Source organism: Gorilla gorilla, chromosome 2 (genome assembly GCF_029281585.2).
Source record: "Gorilla gorilla gorilla isolate KB3781 chromosome 2, NHGRI_mGorGor1-v2.1_pri, whole genome shotgun sequence".
Lineage (NCBI taxonomy): Eukaryota > Metazoa > Chordata > Mammalia > Primates > Hominidae > Gorilla > Gorilla gorilla.
The window spans coordinates 81,452,097-81,468,158 of NC_086017.1; the positions used below are offsets into that span (position 1 = coordinate 81,452,097).

Consider the following 16,062-nt stretch of genomic DNA (forward strand, 5'->3'; position numbering starts at 1 on the left):
AGGAGAAGGTATGTGCTTCCTGAGGAATTTGAACCCAATTTGATTCAGCAATAGAGTACATTTAGATGGATGAGTGCAAGCTGTACAGGAGGGCCTCAGGCTGCTATGCCTGTCCCAACCTGGTCCTCCTGTTCTACAGAGGAAGAACCCTCGGTGCAGAGAAACAAAGCCCTTCAAGACAGTTTCTGAATCTCAGGCAGAGCTGGTTTCATGGACATGTGACCTGTGCAGTCCCACAGGGCCCCACATACAGAAAAGCCCCAAGCTCAGAAGAGTCCCACCCTTGGTTTAATGCTCTGCCATCACCTTCTTGAAATACTTACTACTTTTTAAATAGGGACCCCAAATTTTAATTTTTCAATGGGCCAGCAGATTATACAGCTGGTCTTCTGCTTTTTGTTTGTTCCCTGAATTTTTTTTCTTTTTTTTTTCTGAGACAGTCTCACTCTGTCATCCAGGCTGGAGTGAAGTGGCGTGATCTCAGCTCACTGCAATCTCTGCCTCCCCGGTTCAAGCAATTCTCCTGCCTCAGCCTCCCAAGTAGCTGGGATTACAGACATGAGCCACCACACCCAGCTAATTTTTGTATTTTTAGTAGAGACGAGTTTTCGCCATGTTGGCCAGGCTGATCTTGAACTCCTGACCTCAGGTGATCCACCCGCCTTGGCCTGCCAAAGTGCTAGGATTACAGGCATGAGCCACTGTGCCCAGCCTGTTCTCTGAATTTTCAAATGCCTCATGAGACTTGGATTTTTATACTACATTTTTACAGACAACTTGTTTCATGGGCTATTTACACTCTATGAGACCTGGTTGTCCTAGATTCTCAAAAATTTTTATTTAATGCAGAGAACAGCATTTTTTTCACTTCATCCCTAATATATGCTCCAAGCTGCAAACCAAAATGTGTTAAGTATGACTGTCAGAGCTCAAGAAAAAGCAAGACACAGATGTCACTAATGGGCAGAATGGGGGTATGAAGGGACAGGATACATTTTCAACCTCAAGGAGCTGAGAGTCTGAACTACTTATGAAAGAGCAGTTCTGTTTACCAAATATGCACATGTGTACACAAGTGCATGCAGACGTACAGCACACATATCCACAGAAAACACTTGCAACTCCACAGGCCCATTACGGCCTTATTCCCATCTCATGTAATGTAAATTACAAATGCAGAGACCATTTGGTCCTTATAGTGCTGCCCTCAAAGAAAGAAGGAAAACCAAATATAAATGCAAACAATGGAAGAGCAAGTACTTATTAAGAATCATATAGAAGACAGTTGTATTATACTGGAAAATACTCTGCTACAGAGCGAAAGAGCAGCATGTAACAAAACAGTATAAGGAACATCATCTATATATTTCATATTTTTAAATATGAGTAGTATATTCATATATATATATATATATATATATATATACACACATACACATAGAGAGAGAGAAAGACACATATGTGCCAACGTAGGTATCTACATTCACAAGTGTATGTAAATATAGTTATGGATATCATTACAATCCTAATGGCTATGTGACTCAGTGAAAATCAGTCTCCACTTTCTTTTTTTTTTTTTTTTTTTTTTGAGACGGAGTCTTGCTCTGTCGCCCAGGCTGGAGCCTCGCTCTGTCGCCCAGGCTGGAGTCCAGTGGCGCGATCTCAGCTCACTGCAAGCTCTGCCTCCTGGGTTCAGGCCATTCTCCTGCCTCAGCCTCCGGAGTAGCTGGGACTACAGGTGCCAGCCACCGCGCCCGGCTAATTTTTTAGAGACAGGGTTTCACTGTATTAGCCAGGATAGGATGGTCTGGATCTCCTGACCTCGTGATCCGCCTGCCTCGGCTTCAGTCTCCACTTTCAACCCCATTCTCTTCATGGACAAAGGCGTGGCTCAGCTCTGACTGTACCTTAGGTCTTCTGGAGCTCTGACAAGTCCCTACCTGAGGGGTCAGGGCACTCCCAGTAATACTGGGACTCCAAGTCTCAAAAGCAAAGTGGCCCCCACTGCCTCCTCATTATGACAGGAAGCTTTAGTGCTCACTTGGCCTGGGTAAAGAAACACTTTGTTTCTTGTTTTCTACTTTTTTTTTTTTTTTTAAAGATATGGCTATGGATAATGGTCGTAGATATCTTACAATCTAGGATTATTTTTAAAACTTTTTTTCTGAGTTATTCATTGTAAGACTCTCCCCAATCCAAGGGTGAAGGATACTTGGACACAACACAATGCCAGTTCAAGTTCAAGGGAAGTGTTCCATCCTCTTTCAGCCTCCACTCAGCTCCCTGACACACGGCACATGGTCCAGCTCCCTGGGATTTTCCCATTCGGAAAGGGAAGCCGTTTGTCGAACCAGCCTCTGTGACCACCCATGATCTGAATTACCCACAGGTGTTCGAAAATACAGAGGGATCCAGCATAATTAAGAGCATTAAGCAATCATCTCAGCCCAAGGAGGCAGTTGAAGAAAAGAACAGAGTTTGGGCAACACTTGGGGAAATAAATTCCACAGCCTTTCACCAAGTTGAAATCTTGGCTTTGGACACACATAAAAATGAGCCTGGCCCAATCTTAGCTCTCAGTGGACATCTGCCAGATCACAAGATTTGACCCAATTGGCCTGCCTTACCATAGAGAAGGCCACTGCTGGAGCAGCAGACGGTACTGCTGGTAAGAGCCAACGTGGACGGACAGGGCTGTGGCAGGGAAATGGCAGAGCACAGCTGGCCCCAGCCTGGGTAGGAGGCTTTGCTTTGAAGAGAATCATTTTTGTGATGCATTTTTTTAAAATAACATCGATCTGATTTCCTTCTCTCGTAGACTTCAATCACTTTTCATGTCCTACAGAACATTGCTAATTATTCTTTTATTTTCTCTCTTGTCACTAGGTACTGTCATACAGTAGTAAAACAAGTGCTAAACTCTATCCACAGAGAAATGTCTGTTACAGAGAATTGTGTTAGAAACACTTTGTTGACAACGAAGGTAGAATCAGTGTTTTCCCTTAAGGTTTTAGTAACCCAGGAAAAGATGCTAAGTTACAAGTATTACTTCTCTTTAAGTAAACCATTACTAAGTATGATCTTATTTGATATGAAAAACTCAATTTAAAAAAAAATTAAAACTGCTGTCTAATGGGTGATACCGACTTTAATAGCCCCTGGTTAATGCAGACTAGTCATTTAAAAAGAGCATTATCCAAACATTGCCCCTTTGTTATCATTTTCCCCATTCTTCAGGGAAACACTATCTACCTTTATACTCATTTTGTTTAACATCTCTAGTCATTTATGCTATTTACTGAGTATCTGATATTCTTAATAAAATGTCAGTACAAATAAGCAAGTTGTCTAGGAGGAAAAAAAATTAAGTTTTTCCAATCTTCCCTGGCTGGTCAAGGTAAACATTTCTAGATGGCCCGAGTCAGTTAGCCAGGCTGACAAAAATGCCTTTTCTCTTTCCTCTAAAATTACAAAAGATGATCATTTTACTCAGCAATGAGCCTGACTAAATTGAAACTCTGTACATCAGAATTAAATATGTTCTATCTACTCAAAATGAACAGTGTATTATTTATCACTAATACTTAATGACAAAAAAACTGATAACTTCCCCCGATTATACCACTGATTTCATCTAGTCTCGCATCATCAATTCTTTTGGTCATTAGCATAATCACAGAGCATCAACTCTGGCTTATGCAGCAAGTTTGATAACAGAGATGAAAGTAGACACACACTATTTTAAAAACATGTTCCGATTTTCATCTAAGTATATCTTTATTTATATGGCTTTCTTACCATAAAGATGCCAGTCCTTTAAAATATGCAGAAATCACTTTCTACACTGAAGAACAAGGTGCTATATCATAACAAGGATACAGAAGTATAAAGCGCCTGTTAATTAAACATGGCTTTTTAACTCGCTACCCTGCATATGTAACTGCTAAGTTCTAAGCCAAGTCTTTAAATAAGAAAGAGAAAATGGCTAGGCTCCTTCAAATGAATGCTTTGCCTGTTTTTTCCCTTAATGTAAGAGATCAGCCACTTGATAGATTATTTTTTTAATCAAATTCCCTGATAAATGGTTGAGGTTTTAAAGTTTTTTCCCCCAAAACACAGACAAATGAACAAATTATGAAGTTCCAGTCAGGACTGATGGTTTCTTATGAATCTGAAATTTTCAATGTACAGAGTGCTACTGGGTTTTAGGCTCAAATTTAAAGAACTTGTCTTGAATTAATATCCAGTATTTCAAAAGGTTCACATGGAAAAATCAATAAGCTATAGCTACATGTATCCACATGGATGAATTTTACTAACTGTTGATTATTTTTAAAAAAAGCAAGTTACTAAAGAACATATATAGTAGGATGCTATCAGAACAAACCTTGAACATGCAAAACAAAATCCTGTATTTTGAGGAATCCTGTACATGCATACATATTAAAAATATAAAGAACTAACTACACAAGATGAAAACCACCCAGCTGCGAACAGTGGTAAAGTAACCTCTAGGAAAGAAGGACAGAGGTAAGATGAGGATGGGATATTCCAGGAGCCTCTCCTACCTGAACCAGCAGCATCTTCTTTCTTAAGCCGGGCTACAGGTACATGGGTGCTCACTGATTTATTCTTTGTTCCTTTTTTGTGCCTTACATATTTCACAATGAAAATGGAAACATATAAGCATACAGTTTTAAAATAAATAGCTTTGTAAATATCAGCCTGATTTCTTTTCTTAAAAAGGTAAGTTAAGTTGTTCTCAACTCACAGAACAAAGTGCTTGAGACCAAGGCATCACACTCTATTCAATAATTCGGACACTGGTTACAAATACTGAAAAACCCAGCAACCCAATATAAAATCTATTCGTTTTCAAAAGTTCTTAGGATTACCTTATATTTAAAGAATTCTTTAACCTCAGGAGTCTGCTGCACGAAAGTCACTTCTAACAAAGAGATACTCTGTATTTAGTAAATGTGACTGTCCTGCTTCTTAAGCAAAACAAAAGCAAACACAGAAATGAGATTTCCCTCTAAGTATCTTTTTGAGTTGACATAAATACACACACAAGGAAAAATATGCAAGAAGCATACCTTGTGTGTGATTTCAGGACAAAGAGGTATCAGAAAAGGTGAACTTTCGCCAGGTGGAGAGTCCCTCCGTCCCCACCCCCACCCCATCCTCATCCCAGAATACTTAAACCTTTTGCTGCAGTTGCCATAAGGACAGCCAGACAAAAGGGAGAAGCACCCCCAGTCAGCAGCAAGGAGGATAACTTGCTTCTACAAGTATAAGAATTTGTTGTAAGCTTACCAAAGTTACGGCTGCGCGTTTACTGTCAACATGCATCACACTGCAACAAAAGCCATTATTTAGAAAATAAGATGAACACATTTAAGCAGCTGAACCCTTCTTAAACCCAGAGAAGGCATGCAAAACAACAGCAGGTCTGCAACAACACGCCTGATGGAGCCCATAAAAGAAAACTGGGGACTGAACGATTTTCTATTCTAATAGACCATTTTCTCCAAAATTATTTAAAGTTGCTTATGGACAGCGATGTTATCTGAAGATGCCCCACCCCTCCTTCCCAAGGCTCAATCAACTAGCTTCTTTCCAAATAATTAAATGGGGCAAACTTTCTCTTAGAAAATATCTACCATACATCACTAAAAAAAGGTCTGTCATTAATTCCCTAATGAAATATCAGTTAATTACTTAACCTTTCTTAACGAAATGATTAACGTTTCAACAAACAAGGCGGAATGACTTCGCATCAAGCTGTGGATTACCAGTGACAGTGGTAACTATGTGTCCTCCACCATTGCGCCGTCTATTCTTTCAATCAGCTCCATGTTTCATCTTTTATAGAAATTCTTTATGCAGTGGTAGAGACACTCTACTTTTAAAATGTGGCCCATGAGATTTTTTTTTAAGTGCCTCAGGGTCAGAACAGAAATTTTTAAAGTTTTTATTAGACGAATACCCCCAATGCTACCTAAACCTACAGAAAAGAAACTGTGAAGTTCTAAACGTAAAAACAATTGCCAACTTTTTGGCAGCTATTAAAATAAACCCACACCTAAAGCCAAAATGGAAATTAAAAATTAGGTGTGGGCATTTTGGACACATTATTACCGGGTAACTTCAAAAGCCACATTATTAATACAGATGAAAAAATGTCTCAACAACTTTTATTTAAATAACTCTTTTGATCTCAGTGGTTAGATCTTTAGTTGAAGCCCTGAATATTTAAATAAGCCTCCTTAGCATTTTATCTTCCTTTATTTCATAATCTTGTAGGATGCCTTCTTCTTAGGATTCTGGTTTCTTTATTTGTGTGGCATCGTTGGCTAGGCTACTTCCATCAATATTCGTGCATGCCCCATCACATACGATAGAGAATTTCCCAAGATGCTTGGGAAAATCAAAATACTTCTGCCAGCAGGGTTAATCTAAAGAGCAAACAGTTACAATTTTAAAATTAAGATGGAATACTCAGAAAAAAAAATTCTAGAGAGCCATCTGACACTAATTGGTAGCTACAGCATGACAACACCCATTGGGAAACATGGATGCAGACAAGACAAAATTCAAAAGGAAATTATCTGATATTGACATTTGGTGAAAACCACCGATGTTCCAGGTTGTTCCTATCACGTTATTGAACTGTGAGGCTCTTGTTCTGCCTCTGTTTCTCTAAGTCTCTAAGGTTTCTTTTTGTGCCCTCCTGAAAAAGGAGCTCCGTTTTCCTCTCTTAGGTTTCACAATGGCCAACCAATTCAATTAAACTCTTAAGAAGGGTTGCAGGCTTTCCTCCAACTCTGATAATTGACGGGTCCAGTTTTCCCACTTTGGTGGGCATCAGAACCATGTGGGATGCGATTTAAAAACACAGATGCTGGCCCCACCCCAGATATGGCACATCCAGGAGTCGTGCAACTGTCTCTGTGTTGGGAACAACAGCTCTGCTGTGATTCCAATACTCGTGCTTAGTTAAAAACCACCGTTTTTCATTCGTAATAAAAATCCAAATACATTAAAAATAACACAGGATGGGCCTTAAGGTAAAATCAAAGAAATAATCAGTAAAATCCAAGTGAAGATAGGGATTTCAGTTCCACAAATCTGAAAGAATAAATCACTTGATTCACAGGTCTCTAGCATGCATCAGAATTATCAAGGGAAGTTTGTTATAAATGTACGTTACCATGTCAATCAGCAAAAATTCTGACTCAAGGATCTGTATTTTAATAACCTACACACACACACACAGAGATACAGAGGTAGGTGCGCAAGGACCTCACTTTGAACCAGGCTGAATTAGGACCAACTGCAACCTCCCTTCACTTCAGACATGAGCATTCACTTCCATCTCTATGCTCACCCCCAGGAGGGGAAGCCACCAGTGCCGCTGGTCATCAAGAGGTAGGCACCAGGGCAAAAGAAACTCAAGCAAAACTCACATCACACCCTCCCCCAACAAAAGCTGCGGTCACTGTCCTGAGAGCACCAAGAATATCTTTTAAAAATGTGAGTAATAACAAAGCCCTGTATCATCGGATCCCTAAGCTCAAAGAACATATGTTAAAATATTACCCCTAATTCAAAAGCAGGGAACCTGGAGCAGAGAAAGTCACATGACTCAATTGCACAGCTGGGAGGGAGAAGGGACACCTCGGAAATTCAGTTTGATGCTAGAAATATTCTTCAGTGTCCTAGTAAACAAAGTGAATCACAAAATTAGCTAAAATCAGAGCATCAGGTAAAATGTGGATGTCCACCTGACTTACAAGTAATAAATAAATATATGTCCAAACATAAAACTCAGAGAAAATCTTTGTCCTAAGCAAATCTGTTCTATTGAACATAAACAAGGCCCAATAATCCCACATTCAGATCCATTTTTCCCTCAGTAAATTGTCCTATAATATGCTAGCCTCTGATATCTTCAAACTGTTGAAATCAAACAGAATGACATGGGCTTTCTATTCAATGATCCCATTTCAGCTATTTATCTGAATTAGCAGCAGTTTGAGGAAATACACTCATCACAACATGATTCTGAGTATAGAGAAGTAAACAGTAAACAGAACACTGGAACACAACTGTGTATGTATTCATATTCCTCTTTTTAAAAAAAAAAACTATTTTATTAAAAATACGATTTGGAAGGAAAGTGCAATTAGCTTTGCACAGGCACTGCTGAGATGTTCCCGAACACAGCAGACATATGTAAATATTTCGTGATATCAGTTCCATTTGAGTAGACCTGTCAAGATATTTACAGGGCTTGACAGTACTTCTGTCTTTAATTAAATTTTTGCCCAGATACTTTAATATAATTTAAATAGATTATTAGTTGTCAGAATCGAATATAAATTTTGTTTATGATTTAGTTACTTTAAGTACTCAGACTGAAGGAACTAATTTAACCCTACAACTGAGCAGCTTTAAGCATCAAGGCCAAACCACTAGAAAGCTCCCACTGCCCTTTGTACTCTACCAATAACCTTAAATTATTACAACTGAATTGTAAATTTCATGGCACTAAACTGAGCCCCCCTCCCCTCCTTTTTAAATAAAACAGCTTGGGGAGGGTCATGAGGAAACACCCATTTACACCTGTTCAGGTACTAGGTAGGTTCTTCCTTTTAGGCACTCGTTCTCACAGGGGCTGGCTAGATAGGAAACATTTTTTTCTCACTCTAAGTCCCATAAAATAACTACCGAACAAACACCTGTTGTGTACAAGGCAGGGCATGTATTAAAAACTGGCATCAGGGCATTGCAAAAAAAAAACAAGCCTTGCAGAGACATCCACAAGCCAATCTGGTCAATAGATTTCACGACTGGGTAAAACAACAGTGCGTGCGAAGAACACAGCTTCTGGCACAACCTTCTTGTGAATGGGAGCTGACTTCTAAACAAGGCTTGAAAAATGCCTTAGCACAAACTGACTGTAATTAATAAGAATAATTTATTAAAGAAACAAAGAACACTATCTAATTGTCTTTCCTGACTGCCATGTACTTTCCCCCACTGTACTTCCTCTTTGCAGAATACCAGCCTTGTAGCCCTAACTGTAAGAACATTATCTATGGGATGCAAAACCAAAACACTTCTAGAAATCAAATATTCCTTACAACATTTATTTTTAGGTTAGCGACACAAGCCAAATCTGCTTAATTTCCATTAAGCACATGGTCACATGCTCATTGAAATAAACTACAAACGTCCCAGGAAAAAAAAAAAAGGAAAAAAACTATCATGCAGAAGATACCCCAAATTTTGCCAGGTTTGCCCCTGTTTCAGGAACTTGCCTCATCTCAAGGCCTGCTGGCATTCCAGCTTTTGGAGCCTTTATCCTTAATTCATCCAAGTACCGGAGAAGAGAAATATGTTGAAAAATCAGTTTAAGATGGTTCCTTGGATAGCATATGTATAGCAAAGTGGCCTGCAGAGTAGAGTAACAAATGACAAGAAAGATCATTAAAAAAATGCATGGGCCCAAGTGCAAACCTACTTGGCTTGCTGGCTTGTCTCACAAACTCAATGTTTGATCACCTGGTGGGACTAACTACCATCAACTTAAAAAAAAAAAATCCCCTGCAAATAGTAAAAGTATACATTGGCTCAGGTATAAAGTTCACCTGTCTATTCAGCAGATGCCTTTCTTGAGGTTATTTTCTTTAGAAAACAATCCCCTACCTGCTTGAGAGCTTTATATACTCTAGATTCAAAAAAACACATTTAAAAAGAAAAAAAGAAGGCCAATATTGCTGGTATAGCAAAAATGGCATTTACTATGACTGAAATCTATAAAAGAAGTGTGACATCTGACAGGATAAGGAAGAAAGGAAAAGCCCTTAGCAAAAAGAAAAAAAAAAATTAAAAACAAAAATACCACCTGTGTAAATCTAGCCATACTCTGGAAACCCTTTCTCGGTCGTGGAGAAACAGCTCATGCTGAATGCCTTGAAGTTGCAATTAAATTGTAGTAATTTAAGATTATCGGGAGAGCAAAGGGCAGTAGGAGCTCTTCAGATGGTTTCCCTCCCCACTTAATGCTCTTCAGTCAGGGGTTAAATGAGTTTCTTTAATGTAAGTACCTTAAAGTAACAGAATCATAAACAAAATTTATACTATGTTCTGACAGCCTGCAATCTACTTCAGTTTTATTAACGTATACCTAAAATTATTTTTAAAGGACAAAATTCTTGCTATACCCTGTAAATATTCTTGGCATTCCCACTGAAATGTGATAGGTACTGTAACACCTAACCTTGTCTAAATATACATACTTTTTGAGATGTGGAATCTTACAAGATAGCGTTTCAAAACTGAGTTTGAGTCATAAGTAAAACATGAAAATCAAATAAATATGCACAATAAGATTGGCTGCAAAGAGGAAGCTGGGTTCAAAAGAAGTTGTCACATCTGCTATATTCCTTCTCTTTCTTAATTTTGGCACTGGACCCACTGCAATATAAATATATTTGAAAAATATCACAATTCTTCTGTTAATTTAAACAACTGCTGAAAACAGACATACCCTTCAACAGAGCCTAAGATGCAAATTTACAAGGCCAGGGGTATAGTCTTTAAAAAGGCAAAGAAAAACTCAGTAACAGAAAACCATGCCTAGGCTCAATATTAACTCAGTTAACTTTTGCTATTATAAGTATAAATGGTTTAACTAGAAAATATTTATAGCTTTTTCAAAACATTACATATTGCAGAAAATTGCCTAATAGCATCCATGTGTATGTTTAACTCACATTGCTTAATTATACAATAAAGGTATATCTAGTAAAAACTACAGACTTTGAAACATGTTGTGCACCATGGTTATGAAACTCTGGCTTACAAAAAATATATAAACTGCTTACTATGTGACTGACACTTGTTAATTAAAAATATAATCCTTAAATGACAATTATTTTTATTCTTCTGTATGTGTTTACTTATCCTATTTCCTACTTTGTTCTACTTAATTTAAAATAACATTTAATTTGGGGATAGTTTATCCCAGAAAAAAAAAGTGTTACAGTTTATACTCCAGGATTTAAATATAAACACAAAACCTTAGACATCTCCAGCAATATAAACCCCTTATCTGAGACAGTTAATTTGAATACTTGATGTTTCTTTCATTATACTTTGATAAACCTGTGAAAACAAAATGCTACAGTAATTACTGTTACTACTCCCTTTAAAAATGTAAAGTAGTTAAATTTTCCTAGACAACAAGCAAGGACAAGTTACAGAGAACTTGAATAAAAGTAGCAACGTGGTCATGTTGAATGTCAATCTAAAAAAAGAGGTTGTCTAATCTGGAGACTGCTCTCTCTCGCCTTTTTAAATTCCAAGAGTGGGCTGACACAAAACTTCATCACCAGAGATTTTTTTTTCTTTTTTCTTTTTTTTTTTTTTTTTTGAGCTTCACATCAGATTTAAACTCTCACATACAAAACCTTGGCTTCCCTGACAAGGCAGATCTTCTAAACTCAATGTGAGAAAACGTTATCTAACTCTAGTGTAGGAGTCTAATGTTGGTAAAAAGAATTCCATTGCACAGTTCTTGGTAGCAAGACAGTCTCTGGACGACTTAATATTCCTTTAATACATTTTTGGGTAGCATTCTCTTCATAAAGAAGGATACATTAAAAAAAAAATAACTTGTTTCGCGACTCGGCATCCATAAGGAACTCAAATGCTGCCCAGAGAGGGGCTGAGTATTTCCTTCCAAGTGAGCCTTCGCTTGCACAACAAAGATTAGCATTTGCAATGGTCCATTTCTGCATAAGTGAACATATAGCCTTGCTGCTTGATCGAATAGTCCAGGGTTCTCCGTGTAGCAGCTCCTGACAACCACCCAGCAGCAGTTCTGTTTGATCTCTCCTGCTTCCTTAATTTGGGTTGTCAAGGTTCAGCAGTTGGAGGCTGTTTACTTTACTTTTCCAAAAAAAAAAAAAAAAAGTGATTTTTTTTTCTCCCTCTCTCTCATACAATGACTAACCCAAAGTCTAAGGGGGGTGGGGGATGCAGCCAGTGGCAAGATGTTAAACCTTTTTTTTCCCTTTGCAGTGAGATTTTAGCTGACACCTTTTGAATGGTAACTAGTTGAGTTCCTTTTTTATATTTTTCTTGCTCTTTAATTGTGAGACGTTTCAAATAGAAAGACAGAGGGGGGAAAAAAACAGTCCAAATTTCTGAAACTGTGAGCCGAGTTTTCTTTTCCTGGACCCAAAGGGATGGGTATTTCCACTTTGAGAATCAAAACTCCAGTGGAATTCTAAAAAAGATTTGATACATTTCTCTCTGGAACAGAAAAATAGCAGGAACTCCTCTTTCTCAATTATGTAGGCTATCCCTGGGTAGAAAACACCTGAAGTCTTACTATTTCTTTAAAAATTCTAATTTACACATCTCCCTCCAAATTGATTCTTGCTGTGGAAAACGGGGGTGGGGGAAAGGGGATGGAATGGAAAAATTTTGCAGCGATTCTTCAATGTATTTTCAGTAGCAGAAAAATTCCTTTAAATATCCTTGAGGTCTTCTCAACTCAGCTACTGTCCAAGCCCTAAACCCTTAAGTCTACGTACAACCAATGGTGAAGTGTAGACGGTTTGAATGTACAGATGCCTTTCAAAGGGAATCCAGAATGCTCCTCCGGCATTCCTGTTTAAAGAGCAGTGACAAAAAAGAAAATGCTAACTTGGAAAATACCTGTGAGCAGACATGAGCGCAATTCCAGCCCCTCAGAAGTGGACGGCAGAAGGTCAAATGCAACCAAATGAAATGTTTATATTAATTTCATTATTCTGCCCAAGCCTCACAGATGAGGGCTTGGGGGGTGGGGAGGTAGGGAAGAGGAAGAAATAAGTTTCATTTTGGGTCTTCTGGTAGAGTAAAAAGAAAATGAATTAAGACGACAGCATAGGATGAGCCCAGACTAAATCAATACACTTTGTAATCAGCCCAGCAAGGGTATTTGGACACAATGACTTGGAAATAATTAATAGTTATAAGAGGGGAGTGGGGTGAGAAGGGGGGCGAGGATGTCACCATATTTTATCGGAGCACTTTACACTCCACGCTAAACTTTGATCTCCAGATTTTCAGATTTAGGAAAGAAAGAGGGGAAAAGGGTGGAGGGGAGGAAGTCCAGTATTTCGAAGCACCTACCGGCCTGAGGATGGGCACATTCCTCGCTCCCGGTGCCTTATCGCTAGGCTCGCGCCACCCCGGCTGGCTCTTTGGGGACGGAGAACCCCTAGTGCCGCCTGGGGCTCTCCGGTGTCCCTGGACCCCGCGCCCGCGGCCGCCTCGACTTACCCGCGGAGTCCGGGGAGGGAGTAGGAGCGCCGCCTTCACGCCCGCGGAGGAGGCGCCGGCAGCACCATGGTCCCCGGCGCCGCTGCCGCTGCCCCCGGCCCGCTCGCTCGCTCGCCGCGCGCTCTCTTCCTCTTGCAAACTTTCGGGTTCTGCAGTCGACAAGAAACCGGGGCGACCCTCAGCAAGTCTTCCCCGTGCAGGCTGGGGGGAACTGAAGGGGACGGGACGGGTGAGTAGGCCGAGGGGCCAGGACAGAGAGGGCAGCGGGCTCCGAGGACCCGCGAGTGCGCGTGGAGGGAAGAGAGGATGCGGCTCAGGGAATCCCTGCAAGGATCCAGAGACCGGGAAATCGGCCCGAGCCAAAGTCTCAGCACCTTCCCCAGGATCTCACAAAGTTGCAACAACAAAAAGGAGGGGGGAGGAATAGGGAGAAGGGGGTGGGATGGGGATACGATCGCGGGCGCAAGGTTTGGAGTTACAACTGTTTATTTAGTCCTTATTCTCACAGGGGGCGGGAGCTGCGCGGGAATGGGGGGCTGCAGGCAGCGATTTCGAAGCAAACACATGGGAGGGGGACATGCGACTTTGTTTCCGGGCGCGGAGCTCCCCAGAGCCCGTGTGTGTCACTGCCAGTCTCCCGGGACCAAGGCGGAGCTCACAACAGGTGGGGAGGGGGGCTCGTCGAGGGCCAAAAAGAAGAAGGAATCTAAGTTTCCGAGCGCTACGTTGTCTGAAAAGGAGGGAGGCGGGAGGCGGGGGCGAGGGGAGGCGGAGGCAGCAAATGACCGCGACCCCGCGGCAACTGGCAAACTCCTCGGCTCCCGGCGCCGCCGCCACCGCCGTGGTCCCCACTCGAAGCGCACGCCGCCTCGGCTCGCTGGCTCCAGGGAGTCGTCTCGGCGGGACAGGAATAGAGCGCAGGGAGCTCGGGAGGAAGGCTGCGCGCAAGCGAGGGACGGAGAGCCATCGGCCGCCAGGACAGGGCCGGAGGGACGAGGCGACACGCGCGCGACGCAAGACAAATCGGAGCTTGGGAAATCTCCCCGTCCCCCAAGCTTCAGAGGGGGGTAAAATCAGAAAATGTGTGTGATGGTGGGAGAGAGATCCGGGCTCGGCGACTCCTCGCAGCGCATCCGGCTCCCGCACCCACCCGTGGATCTGGCCACGGCTGTTGCGGACTCGTCTCGGGAAAGCGGAGGCCGAGCGCGCGTAGGGGTGCGTGTCTGGCTGGGGGTGCGCAGGTGCGTGTTTGAATTTTCCGGGCTCCGAGGGGGTGGCGGGAGAGCTTCCTCACCGCTGACTCTCGGGGTAACGCGCGCGTGGCAGCGGGGAAGTTCCCCAGTGCGGGGCCCAGGGCCAGGCACCACAGTCAGTCTGCTGGGGCCCGCGGGGCAGCTCAAGGGCACCGAGGGGGCACACACCCGCGGAGAAGGAAGGGGAAAAGTTTGCTCCAAGTCTAAACTTTGGGCCTAGGAGGCGCCCGGCGCGCGCCCCCTCCCGCCGCGGCCAGGACTCGGGACCCCGCACCGGCCCCGCGCCCGGGCGGCCACCGGACGCCAACGCCGGGCATCGAAAGTTGCGCCAGGCGGCCTGGGCTTATTGATTTCTCTCCCCTAGGCGATCGTGGAGAGTGCAGAGAGAGGCGTGAAGGGGCCTACGGGCAGACGATCTCGCCTCCTCACAGTCGCCACCGCCCCCGCCCCCATTTGACTTATGCAAATAAACCCAAAGGGTGCGGGCGCCGCCGGAGCTCCCTCCACCCGCGCGCCGGCCCGCAGCCCCCACCCATCCCAGAGCTGGGCCTCGACCCGGAGGGGGAGAGGAACAGAGGGGAGGGCTGGGGGAGATGCACGTGGAGCCTGGAGGTGGAAAGTAGTTTTTTTTTTTTCCATTTTTTTCTCTTTTTCTTTCTTTTTTTTTTTTTTTGTGCTGGTTGTTGTTGTTGTTTAAAGTGGCGGAAACAAGACAGGAGGCGGCTTGGGAAAAAGTGGAGCAGAAATGGAAAAATACAAACTCACCCGCTGCAAATGGTCTCTCGGTGCAAACTAAGGTGTTTTCGGGCCTTTCCCCGCGCGCGCCCACTCCCGCCCGCGCGCGCACCCCGCGCACACACTCACTCGCGCACACACGCGCGCACACACGCACTCCCGGGCGAGGGCCGGGCCGCCGCGAGTACAGCGTGCAACCGCCACACAATAAATAACAATAGATTCCTCCGCTCCGGACTAGCTTCCCGGAGCCCAGCCAGCGCCGGTGGCGGCGGCGGCGGCGGCGGCAGAGGCGCGGGCAGCAACGGCCTGGGGGCGCACCCCGGCCCGACCCTCTACCTCCCGCAGGGGTCCCCTCTCCGCTTCACGCACCCCGCTGGGCACTCCAGCGGCCCCCCGAGCGGGAGCGGCTCCCTCTTTGCCGTTCGCCGGGGCGCTAGCGCCCACCCCCCTCCTCCCTCCCTCCCGACATCCCGGAACAAATAAATAAATAAGGCGCGCGAGAGAGGCCAACACGTCGCGGAGGGAGATGTTGTTATTTTTTGCTGTTGTGCGTCCCTGACGTCACATCCACCTGCTGGGTAAACAACCGGGCTCCCAGAAAAAAAAAATCGCAATTGCCAAAGAATGGGGGAGGGGGTTGGGGGGAGGGATCCAGGGAGGGGGAGGTGAGGGGCGTCCAGGCAGGATTGGAAAGAGGAGAGGGAGGCAGAGCCCCGCGGACCAGAGA

The 16,062-nt window shown here is 43.3% G+C and overlaps 2 protein-coding genes across 15 annotated transcripts in view; one reads left to right on the forward strand and one right to left on the reverse strand.

The window, feature by feature from the left end:
* Window positions 1–15,520, reverse strand: part of FOXP1 (forkhead box P1) — a 630,459-nt gene extending 614,939 nt beyond the window's left edge. For 4 of the 14 annotated variants that reach the window (XM_063703912.1, XM_055383385.2, XM_055383381.2 and 1 more), the window contains exon 1: window positions 13,345–13,466. The gene's annotated coding sequence lies outside the window, so the exon portion shown is untranslated. Of the gene's footprint in view, window positions 1–13,194; window positions 13,494–15,362 lie in introns of those variants that run through there. The other 10 variants (XM_004035886.5, XM_019023994.4, XM_063703908.1 and 7 more) reach the window with 8 other exon arrangements.
* Window positions 14,269–15,948, forward strand: LOC129532696 (zinc finger protein ZIC 2-B-like). Its single transcript, XM_055383407.2, has 2 exons — window positions 14,269–14,585; window positions 15,297–15,948. The coding sequence occupies exon 2, from the start codon at window positions 15,372–15,374 to the stop codon at window positions 15,816–15,818; it is 447 nt and encodes a 148-aa protein (XP_055239382.2). The 5' UTR covers window positions 14,269–14,585; window positions 15,297–15,371; the 3' UTR covers window positions 15,819–15,948.
* The last annotated feature ends 114 nt before the right edge of the window (window positions 15,949–16,062 follow it).